General features: G+C 38.5%; 3 protein-coding genes across 5 annotated transcripts in view; 2 read left to right on the top strand and 1 right to left on the bottom strand.

Annotated features, from left to right (window-relative positions):
• The window catches only part of MIOS (meiosis regulator for oocyte development), a 21793-nt gene extending 15792 nt beyond the window's left edge, over positions 1–6001 (top strand). For 2 of the 3 annotated variants that reach the window (XM_061585828.1, XM_061585829.1), the window contains exons 10-11: positions 1390–1519; positions 3721–6001. In XM_061585828.1, coding sequence (XP_061441812.1) covers positions 1390–1519; positions 3721–3817 — 227 coding nt within the window. In that variant the 3' untranslated portion in view covers positions 3818–6001. The remainder of the gene's footprint in view (positions 1–1389; positions 1520–3720) is intronic. The other variant, XR_009758042.1, reaches the window with a different exon arrangement.
• RPA3 (replication protein A3) lies at positions 4615–13046 on the bottom strand. Its single transcript, XM_061585836.1, has 4 exons — positions 12429–13046; positions 11273–11347; positions 9645–9753; positions 4615–9040 (listed from the first exon to the last, which is right to left on the bottom strand). Exons 1-4 carry the CDS (start codon positions 12525–12527, stop codon positions 8964–8966), a joined length of 360 nt encoding a protein of 119 aa, XP_061441820.1. The 5' UTR covers positions 12528–13046; the 3' UTR covers positions 4615–8963.
• The window catches only part of UMAD1 (UBAP1-MVB12-associated (UMA) domain containing 1), a 53518-nt gene continuing 53169 nt past the window's right edge, over positions 12698–13046 (top strand). Inside the window, exon 1 of the mRNA XM_061585835.1 lies at positions 12698–12917. Coding sequence (XP_061441819.1) covers positions 12782–12917 — 136 coding nt within the window. The 5' untranslated portion in view covers positions 12698–12781. The remainder of the gene's footprint in view (positions 12918–13046) is intronic.

The following is a 13046-nucleotide window of genomic DNA, read 5'->3' as shown; positions in this document are numbered from 1 at the left end:
TAGCTCCCCTTTAATTCATCCTTTAGCAAAGCGTTTGACTAATGCACGTACTTCCTTATACCTATTGGCTTTTTTTCATAGTGCTGTTTGAATGCCACTGACACATTTCTTTTTTTAAGTGTCAGGAGGCAGACACTGAGAGAACAGGCCCTCATGGTTTAGGTTCAGAGTAAGAAGTAATTTTTCTTGAATCCTTAGGGCCTTTTAAATTTTTTATATGCAGATCATGAGAAGTATTAAATCATATCTGGAATTCAAAGAGCTACTTTAGGTCTACTCAGGAAATCTTTTGACTTTGCTTTAAATAAGCAGGTCTCCATACTGCTTTTGAAAGTCTGCCTCATAAGAAGTTTGGCATGGGGAGCTGCTCTTTGCAAAACACAGACCGAAAGCTGACTTTGGCGGGCAGGACCTGTTCAGCTTTTCTTTGGATTCTGATGCCTCCATGGCAAATTCATGCATCTATTGCACTACAAATATACATGCTGGGAAGGACTACTGGCCTCAGCTTTGCATGCTGTGAAATAGATTGGTATGGTGATTACACATGACAAAATACATTTTTATACGTTTTATCTATGAAGAAGTGCTCCCTGTGTATAGGAAACATACAATGTTTGAAGAAGGACTAATTTCCTTAATAATTATTGTCCTCACAGCTGGGAACCAAATATGAGATCTTATTTCATCAAACTAGGTCCAGTTGTCAGGTAGTGATTATTTGTATATTTGAAAGCTGTTCAGTGCTGTGTGAAATTAACGTTTACAAATATTTGTAAACATGAATAGTAGGGCTCCTACTGAGAGGAAGGACTGGATATAAATCAAATAAATAAATATAAAAAGCTACATAGAGGAGTTCTTACTTGAATTATAGAAATTGCCTGCCTTACTTTCAGTTTGAGAGGCTGACTGCTAGGTTCTTTCATTTGTTTATCCTGAATTTTTTTATTTTCTCTGCCATTTCAAGGTTGTTCTCAGTGCTAGTCATACTCAGAGCAATCCATTGAAATTAATGGACCTAGTTATTCATGTCCATTAATTTCAATAGGTCTACTCTGAGTATGACTAACATTGGATACAACCCATGGAAATTAATGGACATGATTAGCTTAGATCCATTAATTTCAATGGATCTACTCTGAGTTAGTTGAACTCTTAATCAGAGCTTGGAAAAGTTACTTTTTTGAACTACAACTCCCATCAGCCCCAGCCAGTATGGCCACTAGATTGGGTTGATGGGAGTTGTAGTTCAAAAAAAGTAACTTTTCCAAGCTCTGCTCTTAATACAAGGATACTATGTCAGATACAAGATGGATAAAACTCCTCAACTTACCTGTTCTCATTACCATAGAAATCAATTCACAGACTATATTTTCTTATGCATAGGAGGATCTAAGTCAGATGAAAAGGTGGATCTTAGCAAGGACAAAAAACTAGCCCAGTTCAACAACTGGTTTTCCTGGTGCCACAACTGTAGACATGGTGGTCATGCTGGACACATGCTCAGCTGGTTCAGGTAAGTTAACAAACGTTCATGTGTTGCACAAGCCATGAATCCTTCCTGGCCCCATCCCTCCTATCTAATGCCTCTGATTATATGGATTTGTAGGCCAGTACATACCACCAAAATACCAATTCTATGAAACATAAGGTTGCAAGTAGCACTAGAAAGTGTAGCCAGTGTCTTAGAAATGGTCAGATTAGCAGCAAATGAAAGGACTGGTAATAAGCATATGGATGCATTTGATACATTTGAAGAAAGTGTTCAAAAATCCTCAAAATATACAAGAATTAAATATCTTAACCTGTTTTTCATTGCAAAAACTGACAACTAGGGGTTGGCATCTTGAGCATAAACTGAACGTTATATACAGCACATAATGGGCCATAGAAAAATAGATATTGTAAGAACAGTGCAAGGGTGAAATCACTTTCTGCCATTCTTAAGTGTGATCAATGTTTCATGGAAGGTTAATTTTGAATGCAGTTAGCATATTTGCCCAGATTCTAAAAATGTGATGTATGAAAGTTGAATGACGTGAGCGGAGTTCTACTTTCCTAATGGGTCTTCCCTTTCCCCCTGAAGCCCCCCCCCCCCGTGTGTGCTGGAGAGCGCCCAACCTTCCAGGGCAGATGTTAGAAGCACACAGGGAAAAGAATGGGAAGTCTTGTTGCACAAGTGGATCTCTGTTCTGCTTGTGCACAGACACTGTTGAATACTACTGTCTTAAGTCAGTGGGCCAGGATCTAAAGACCTACTGCAGGCATGCCTGGCAATTTATGTGCCTCCTTTGGGATTTTTGTCATCCTCCTTCTGAATGGCAGACCTCTATGCTATATCACAGACTGATATTGACATTCTTCTTTTTCAAAAATTGTTTGCTATGGTGTACTCTGAGAAATATCCCCATGGAACTAGTTGTATATGGTGCCTTCGTTCCTAAGATTATAGAGCATGCCTTTCTGGAGACTTCGGCGGTTGGTATGAGTAATTTCACTACACACAAGTAGAGGCTCAGTGGCTTTTGGGGGGCACTTTTACAACTTTGGGGGATTTTTTATTTCTCGGGGTCTTAAAGGTATTGGACCTCTGTTGTTCTCAGATGCTATAACAAAAACATGCTCATTATTATCACAAAAAATTCCAGCTGACACTTGAGGCATTTGGTTTACAGTAGGGCCCCACTCATATGGCAGGTTAGATTCCAGACTCCCGCCAGAAAGCAAAAACCACCAAAAAGTGGATCAGCTGTAGTGCGGTGGTCTGCAACCTAACCCGCTGATCGCACCAGAGGAGGAGAAGATCAGATCTTCCCCTGCTCAGGTGCTATCAGCTTGAGCGGGAGTCTGATCATGCCAGAAGAGGAGAAGATCAGCTGTAGCACGCTACAGCTGATCTTCCCCTCCTCCGGCACGATCAGCTGGAGTGCGAGGAGCTCCAGCCCCCTCTCCAGCTGATCGCCCTGCTGGCGCTGTATTAACAGAACACCGAGAAGCGGGGCCCTACTGTACTATATATTTACCACAAAGTAGCTGTTCCGTTTTGTCTAGAAGAAGCTCTAACACATTAGCTGTAGCCCAGAGCTCTATACAGACTTACAAAAGATTCTATGGGGAATGGACATAATGTTCCAGTGTCGTCAGTTAACGTTTCCATGTAATGTATTTAGGCTCAAATGGGGGGTGGGATGTTGCATATCAGAAGCTGTTGTTGCTAGTCGTATTGTATTGTCGTATTGAATGAACAGTCCAAAGTTCATTCCTCTACTTCTAGCTGTTGGGCTTCAGCATGGAATCAGTTTTGGCTGTGTAGCCTGAATACCATGCTTTCAATTTGTTTAAAATAAGAATTAGAGAGAGATTTTAGAGATGCTTTTAGAATTCAGCTTGAAGTTTGCTAAGCTTGATAAGGTCAGGTTGTAGAGTGGATTATAGGCATGAACAGCTCTGGAAAAAGGGAACAAGATTTAATTTTATCAGTGTTAATTTAAAACTTCCTATTGCTTAAACATTTCTCTGCTGGGAGGAAGGGCGGGATATAAATGAAATAATAGATAAAAAAACAGTTATTTCATAACTATTTATATCCTCTGTTTTTCTACCAAATATCAAAATACTTTATTAATTTTTAATGAAAAATTTACATCTAAACTTCATCTATATTTTAAAAAATGTTCTCATGCAATGTTATAATGCTACTTTTCCTTTCTTATCTAGGGACCATACTGAATGCCCTGTTTCTGCATGTTCATGCAAATGTATGCAGCTTGATACAACAGGGAACCTTGTCCCAGCAGAGATGGTCCAGCCATAAAACATTAGAGCTTGAATAAGGTCCTTCAATGAGAGGCTCCCCCTAATAGGCATCCTTCACAGCCTCAACACATACCTCAAAACATGTTGCTCATGACTTGCCTGTAATTAAAAATTAAACCATTCTTTCACATCAACAATTTGATGTGCAGATGATTTTGATGTGTTTTGCATAGCCAGGTACTGCCAGACAATCTTCAAGTCTGGCATGTGGACTTTATTCAATGGGGGTTGTAAAGCAATTCAATTCAGAGACATTTTAGAGCTATCATTGAAATTTGAAGCATCCTTCAGAAAGACTTTCAGCATTACACTGTCCAGACCTTGAGGCTTCCATCTGAGATGAACCAGTATTGTATACTGAGTTTTATGAACTCCATGAACTTTCAAAACACTATCACTGTTTTGGGGAAGACAGTTTTCTGAGTCATGCCATATACCCAAATGTTTCCATCAGCATTTTTTCTAGCTTAGATTTAAAAGTGTTGTTCCATTCTATAGTTTGCTCACTGCAATGCTTTTTTGTGACACTCCTAAGACAATCTTTGTATGAGTTGAGCTCATTTGTTTTAGATTAGTAAATAGCAAGATTCCAATTTCAATGTAACATGCTTTGTGCGGGCATCCCAATATATTGTAAGTAAGGTTTAAAAGTTTCAAATTAATTGTCAGTGGACTACACCCATGTCAGCTTGAAATGTTACTTCAAATACCCATGCAAATTAAAATACCTAGCATCTGAAACATCATGGCTTACCTATTTGCCTAAAACATACTACAATGTGAACTACACACATCCAAATTTTGACATTCATTTGGATCAGAAAATCTCAAGCATATACATAGTCAAAAACAGCATGAGGCATTACAGTTAAAGTTCATTTACAAAATTTGGGTAACATGGAATATCACCTGCCCAGTTGTGGTAATTGGCTGCTCTTACCAGATTTTCATGAGCAATAAAAAAAACTGTTTTAAACTATGTCAAAACAAAATGAGCTTAGGGATGTGGGCAACATGCTTATTTACTGGCAAAACAATATAGAAAGATAATACATCACCAAGAAAAACACAGAAGATAATTAGCAAGAAGGCAAATGTCTGCCATTCAGATTTCACTAGCCAAATAGAAACTTGAACTTCGCACGTTTTCAATGCAATTTAATATTCTTTAGTTTATACTATAGTTGCCTAATTGACAATCTTATGTTTTTAGTTTTAAAACTAAGGGCTTGGATCCAAAGAACTATGCATAATCTGAATGCACCTGGGCAACGCTTCAAAAGATGTGCAGTGTAGTACAGGGCCAGCCAGGGGGAGTGGGTGGGTCAGACACTGGTCACACGCTCAAATGGAAATGACTTCCACTTACATATAGGTCACTTTGGATCCAAGCTTACAGTATCTATACACTGATGTGATGTTAAAAGGGAAAAATGAATCCTTAATGAAGACAAATATTTATTTTTATGTACACAGCTATGTTAACTCTTATTATATTGCCTTGGTCAAAGACTACTTCCCATCAGAATTGCCTTTTTTTTTACTATTGATCTATATTTGAGATGCATATCCACAATATCCAACTTCTCATATTTTTGTAAAAAAATTAGTAGTTGCTTTAATAATCGTTTCCAGAATATGTAGAATTTTAAGCCATTAAGAGCAATGTATAGACTTTATTTTTGTGTCCTTATATTCAGAGTATTAAAAGAGCATGAATATTAATATGGTGTCTACTTCCTTTCTGTAAAAAAAACCTTACATTGAATATGTAAATATAAATTGCTATTAATGTGTTCCATGGGTGTTTTAAAAGTAGTATTTTTGTAAAATAAAAGCTGTATTTTGACTTTAAGATGGCATAGTTGTGCATGCACATGTCTTGAGAATGTAGAACTGCCTTTGCCCTTGAAATGAATAAGATATCTGTGTACATGGAAGTTGTGTATGAACATGTTAACACTCTCTAGGTCAGTACCCAGTGATTTAATAGCTGCACCGTGTAGACATTGGTTCTGTTTTCAAAATGTGTTCTTCAGCATTTGGGCACATGTGTGTATTTCTATAGACTGAGGGTTTTAATCAAGTAAAGTGATTAACTGTTAATAGTTACAGCTGCCTTTCCTCTAGAAATTGTAAAATAAAATATGGCTTAACTTGCCATTTTGATTAAATTTAACGTTTCATGTCTTTCATATGCTGAAACAGTCCAGGAAGATACTGGTACTATATTTAATAGTGTTGTGCTTAGTTTCAGCATTGGTAGCCCTGGATGTTAACAATTTCAAATAAAGAGGGAAACTACAACACTTAAGTAATTTTTAAACTATCAGTTATTTATAGGAAATCTGCATTAAAAAATTAGGCTATGTTTTACTGCTTTTTCAATATAATTTAAGAAACAAGGAACTCTTGATGGCTAAAGTGAAAGTATCACTTTTTTTTACACAGACCTAAAATGTTTTTAGACTTTTTAAATGTTTTAAATGTTACTGAATCAATACTGTCCACTTTCTCTTGCTGCCCTCAATGCCTAGAACTCTGTTGTAGAGCTGGTAAGTGATGCTATATTTCTTCAAACCCTTTAAGCTTGTACTGTCCCTGAACCCATGTGGCTTAAACCATTAGTTTCATTTTTAACCAAATCAAGTTTTAAATACAAGCAACTGCATTTAATCTCATTCATCTCCTTTGTCTGCTGTACACTTAGAAATACACTGTTTTCTTATGTTGCTCTCTAAAGCACTATGCTGATGGTGCTATACAAATCATTGTAATGATCCAACAGCTCATAAGACTGAGAAGTAGGATTTCATAGCAGGGGGCAAAGCCAAATGATGCTTCCCTTTTAAAAAAATAGTAATTTAGTCCACCTGATATGGAATAATTGGGTTTTGAAATGTCATTCTTCCTGCATCTAATTATAAGTGCCCCTTTATTCTACCAGTGCAATCTTTTATCTACTTGGAAACAAGCCCCACTGAGTTCAACAGGATTTACTCAGGAGATGTGAATAGGATTGCAGCCTAAGTGAACTAAGTATTGTTGGACTAGCATTTATAACACTTAATCTGACAACTGATATTCAAAGGTATAAACATCTCAAAATTGTATCAATTCAGGGTCCTGTATGCTAGTGCTCAGGCCTGTTTCATATTACATTTAGAATTAGGTTCAATATTTCTCTGCAGATTTTGATACTTAGCTTTTCCCTTATTCCTAAAACACAGTGGTTGCATCTCTGCTATTTGGAATTCTGTAATGAGGGTCCTGAAATGATGGGTGCAGATTCCTGAAAATATTTACCATGCTTCTACAAATTCTTGATAGTCTAAAAGATGTATTCAAGGCTAAGCTTAGACCAGTGGTGAGGAAACCTGGCCCTCCTGATGTTGGAATTTTAGCTTCTATCAGCCCCACCTGGTGCAGGTTCCCCAACTCTGGCTTAAAGCAACTCCCAGCCCAAATTACAATCCATATTTAGGATAATTTATAAACAACTTTAATTTCTTCAGCAAGTGTGCATTTTCTGTTAAGAGACTAAAAATCTTGTAAAGTGAAATTCCTACACATGTATACAATGTCAGCATTTTTATTTTCTGACAGAGTTGCTTTGGCTTCAGAAGCAGACATTGTTAAATCTACAGAGTAACAGGTCCATGTATATGTTATCTTTAAGGGCTGCTTATATTCACATTACTACCCACAAACAGTTATCTTGCATTGTATCTGTCTTGTTCCAGGTTAGCTTTAACCTACTACCAAAGCCCAACATATTTCTATATTCACCAGTATACTTTTCACATTTTCAGGTGCTGCCCTTCAAAAACGCTTTATAGTTATCATCTAGTATCCCACTCCACAGATAATATTCAACATCTTATTTTAGTTCCACTTATCAAGAAAGTGTTACTTAGAAATCCCAAACTGACATTTAAAATTACTATACAGGAGCAGCTGGCACTAGCCACGCTACCGAATGCCCATTTGTAAGTGTCTCCTCAGTGGTGGCTGCATGTAACTTTAGTAGCCTTGTTTCTCCCTATCCCTCCAGAAAATAGGTTCTAAGCACACCATAAATCAATCAGCATTGAAAATCTTTGCTTTCTACACTACAGCTGTTAGCCTTTAATAAAAATGCAGGATTCTGCCCATTCCTTTTCAGCTTTTGTTCTGTCAAACCTTTGCATTTAGAGAACAGTAATCACATCTAAAAGGTTTAATACTGTAAAGACCCTAGATCATAATATATTAGCTGCAGCACAGAATGGATGGTTACCTGGACATATGGTAAATCAATGAAGTGGTCAATATTTAATGTAGAAATTAGTACGTTCTACTGTATCAGACATAGGTGTGGTAATATAATGGTTAGAAGTTGGCAGGATGGATTAATATATCGTGGCTTGGTAAGGTAATGACTAAGGTGAGCTGTTTTTGGAAATCTGGTAAATGCAGGTGAGCGTTATGAAAGAGGTCTGTGTCCTTTAGCGTAGAAAAACTGCTTGTTCACCAAAATTGCTTTACATTCTGCATAAAATCATAAGTGATCTCACAGTCTCCTGCTTTACAGAAATATTCTAACTACCATGTAAAATTAGTAGTGATTAAAGATAATGGATGTGAAGCATCCTTCAGCCAAGGACACTTTGTGCAGGTTGGTTAACCTAGCAATACAATTTTTAAACTGCTATAATATGCTGTTTGGGTGTCTGTCTGAAAGGTTACTAAAGCTCAAGTCTTAGAACAAAGCCAAATACTCTTTACTTCAGATGTCATAGCTTGCACTTTATATTATACACTAAGTTCTGATACTTTTCATGCATGTAAAATCTAAAAAGATCCATCATGTTATGTATTTAGCTAAGAAAGCTACTTGAATGACAGCCTATCATTCAAATACTTATCTATTGAGTAATGATGTCTTCAGAGACTGGGTCTTTTTGGCCATCAGGACTGCAGCACCATTTAGATGCGTAATTTCTGGATTATGTACTATAGTTTAGGCATATAAGACTTTTGCAAAGTATGCATAACAGATTGTCCCAAGAACAATTTAAGCCAACTTGTCTCTTACTGAGATCCTGGAATAGTTCTGTGCGGTAAGGATCACAGAATTGTTCACTGTTGTAACAAAGTGTCAGTCATGCATCAGTACCAAAAGAGTAGTACTCGGGGAATTCATGGATAATTTTCAGAGCTTCATTATATAGCGACAGATCTGAAAGAAAGAGGTAGAAAATTTTAAAAAAATAGTATAGTGGATTCACCTAGTGATACAATGCTAACTATTGTGTATCTCACAATAAAAATATTTCAAGAGGTTGCCTTAACCAATACAATACACAAGTCTGAACAGGAATTAAATTGCCAGAAATCCAACTGACCAAGACTTTCTCAGATTTTGCAAGCATATTCACAATAGTTCTCCTCTGTAGGGGCAATATATATATATATTACATGGAATGGGAGAGAGTAGGCCATAAAATAGATGTATACCAAGTTTGGTCAGATTTATGCCACTGACTCTTTTGAAACAGGTACCACTGACAAACTGATATGCAGCTATGAGACTGTCCCTACAAATGCATCCTTCCCTTCAATATGTTTTTATAACACACAGCTGAAATTGAACATAAATTTTAATTTCTGACAATGGCTTGTGCTTCTACAGGAATCATGCTAAAACAACTTCCATGAAAAAAAATATCAAGCAAGAATCTTGCCATTAATGCAAGAGACTTGTTGATCAGAAGAAACGGAAGCTTTTTCAGTGGTTTCCATGCTTCTGAATAAGTGCAATTTGCAATAATAAATTCACTTACCAAACATGTTTTTATCTTCTCTGAACTGGGTATATGACACACATAGGATGTTTACTTGATTTGTAACTCTTCCTATTACTTCAACAACTCCAGAGACCTCTTCTTCAAGCTACCAAAGCAGATGAATCAGTTTGTTTCTATTTATTAGGAATTTTATAGACAATCAGCTTCAATCCTCCTCCCCACCCCGTTTTCAAGTGTTCACTTTATGCTCAAATATAGCGGTTATGAAATGTCTTGCTTGTGGAAAAACCAGCTGAAATTAGAATTCCTTGAACTTGACCCTTTTTATTATCTTAACATCCTGCTATAAACATCTTAAGAATTACTTACAAATGTTCAAGAAAGTGATGTTCTTTTCAAGAAAAAGTGGATCTATGTACTCTCTCTTGTTGAACATCCTCCTAGATCACCTACATCGCATATGGGCAACCTGCGGCACACATGTGGCCCTCACAGGTCTTTCAATCCTGCCCAATCCACCCCCACAAAATTCACTTGAATTTTGTTGTGCATGTGTATATACATGAATGGACACTGATGGCACTACACAAATGAAACGCTGAAAACTAAAGAATGGGCAAGGTTTAATGTAACATTGGTATAAACAGTGGGAGTTAGTGTTGTCAAGCTATTTTTGTTGCACTAAGCAAATGTTATATATCAGTACAACAAAGTATACATAGGTTAAAACTGCACAACACTCCCACCAACCCGAGGCACCCACTGGATTTGGTGGTGGTGCTATGTTAGGAACAGGGTTCCTGTGAGCTGAATTGGATCTCACCTAAGATAGATAGATATATAAGGAGTAAACAGCAAGCAATCCACAGATAAACCCGCAGGACAGGGAAACTATACAGAGAACAAGATAAAAATATAACCAACACACTGTTTAGTCTCAGTAAGATGTTTCTGAATTCTACAAGTACATGCCTTAATGGAGCAGTTGTTAGTGCAGTAACACTCATTCTTGCTACTGTGCTGATACTAGTTACCAGGGCTGTGGAGTTGGTACGCCAAACCTTCAACTCCAACTCCTCTATTTTGCTACTGTCCGACTCTGACTCCGACTCCACCCAAAATTGCTTCTGACTCCGACTCCACAGCCCTGGAAAGTGCTGTAAATACCTTTTTAAATTGGAAGCTCTCATAGGAGCATTTTTATCGCTGCCTGAATATGTGCTGATCTTGGCATCACAGCATTTGTCTTCATCTGGGTCCTGTGTCATACACTGACACACAAAATGTTTTCCATCTTGAGTTATGGTGAAATGCTCAAATACAGCTGACTTCATGGGAAGCTTCTTTGACATTGTGAATTTATATTTAAAAAAAATGTCAATCAAAATTTATTTTGAAGCTGGAGTTGGAACATTTCTACCGACTTTGATTCAGACTCCACCCAAAATTGCTTCCAACTCCAACTCCACAGCCCTGCTAGTTACCACAGTAGTTTATCTGGGCTGAAGTTATGAGCGTGAAACCCTTGCTCATAAAATGATCTGCTATACCAGCACCAAAAAGATTGGTCAATTCAATTCTACTTCTACAACTAAAGCCATCAGATGCCTAATACAAACATTGCAAGTTTAAGCTAAATTCTGCCAAAGAATAGTTATACTTACAGGTGTGTTCAGCTCAATGGTTGCATTTTTTCCTTCGCCATCAGACAGGAAGAAAAATTTCCCAGTTGGATGGATCTATAAAAGATTTTAACACTCATTTTAAAGTACTTTTAATCCTGTGCTGAGAAATCTTCTCACCTCAGAACACTTTAAAACAGACGTGTTCACACAAACCACAAGAAGCAAGTCAATATAATTTTGTTATGATATTTGAAAAATAGTGAAGAAATTATTAAATAAACCAGACTGTTGTACCTATCAACACCACTGTGTCACAGGTGTGTGGCCAGCAATGCAACAAGTACTCAGGAAATACTCCAGCTGTATATGGACACAACTGCATGCTCTAGAAGTGCACAACAGTTTGCAAAAATGTAAGTCACATTACAGGAAGGAAATGTGACAAGCATGCGACATCTCCTTTAATAAGGACAATAAAGAACGATTTCTCACGATTAACCTACCCTACTTCAATTAGCTGCATATCCATAACAGCCCCTTGGAAGTTACATTTGCAACAACTATATTAAAGAGTACAGGATTACAGAGGGCCCCATTAAATAGGCCTAAAAACCAAACAGGGTCAAGGGAATATATACAAAATAAGGGTAAATGCCTCATGTTGCTTTCACTCGTTTATACTATTTTATGGGGGGGGGTAGTGCCTTGACTTTTGCTGTTGACAAAAGCCAGGAAGCAAATAAAACAAGCTGTCAAAGGAGGGAATACAAATAACCCTCTGGAACATAGAAAATTACCTCATACACAGTCAGAACATTGGTCCATCTAGTTCAGTATTGTCTACACTGACCGGCAGCAGTTCCCCAGCGTTTCAGACAGGGGTCTCTCCCAGTCCTTCCTAGAAATGCCAGGGACCGAACTTGAGACCTTTTGCACGCAAAGCAGATGCTCCGCTACTGAACTGAGTCCCTTCCCTCTCTGCTCCAGCACACAAGAGAGTCTAATAATACAAAGTCTCGCATTCCCTCGCATTAGTTGCCACACAAACGCCAGCATTATAGAGCGTTGGCAAAAGTGTGTTTAGAACATAAGAATTTAATACCGGACATGGATGCAGGCCAAGAGGCCTGCGCTACACCACAAGGAAAGGTCGCCGACAGACAAGAGAAAAACTACCCCGTATTACTCCCCCTACCTTTTCTAGGCGTCCCACAAAACAAACGGGCTTCCCAATGTACTGCGCCAGTTGACTTGTCGCTACGCGAGCCCGGGGTACTTCAAACAAGTCTGCCATTTCCAAATCAAAGTCAAGTTAGGCCCAGATCCACCTCAGCCCCCTCTCTATCTTTATCATTGGCGGGAAATCTCGACTTCCGCTCACCGCGCGGAGCCTCAACAGGTCACCACGGCAACTGGCGAAGCAGGAAAAATGGGACGGTCCCTGCCAGACCTTCCAATGCGGTCCCAGAACGTTGGCTGAGCGGCCAGCCCCTGCAGTGTACGTCATTTCCGAGCAACAGGAAAAGGCTAGCGCAAGAGTCTTTGTACATGCGCGCGTCAGCAGGCTGGGCTGCGTTTGAAACGACAAGGTTACTTCAGTTCAGTCCCCAGGATGTGTCCCTCTTGAACCCGGAAGCGGAGGTTGTTGCGGAAAAGTGGCTGCCGGAGGTGGGTGATCAAGCGGGTAAGATTAATATCAGAGTGGGCTGGATCGCGACGAGAAGAGGAACTAGAGAGCGAGAGTTATTTCGTTCTGGTTTGTGCCGCGCGCACGCGCGCAGTCGTTGAATGGCATGAGCGACGTCGTTTTGGG

The sequence above is a fragment of the Rhineura floridana genome, chromosome 10, assembly GCF_030035675.1.
Source record: "Rhineura floridana isolate rRhiFlo1 chromosome 10, rRhiFlo1.hap2, whole genome shotgun sequence".
In the NCBI taxonomy this organism is placed as follows: Eukaryota; Metazoa; Chordata; class Lepidosauria; order Squamata; family Rhineuridae; genus Rhineura; species Rhineura floridana.
The sequence above is the reverse complement of the archived record's forward strand: the minus strand, read 5'-3'. Positions and strand labels throughout refer to the sequence as shown.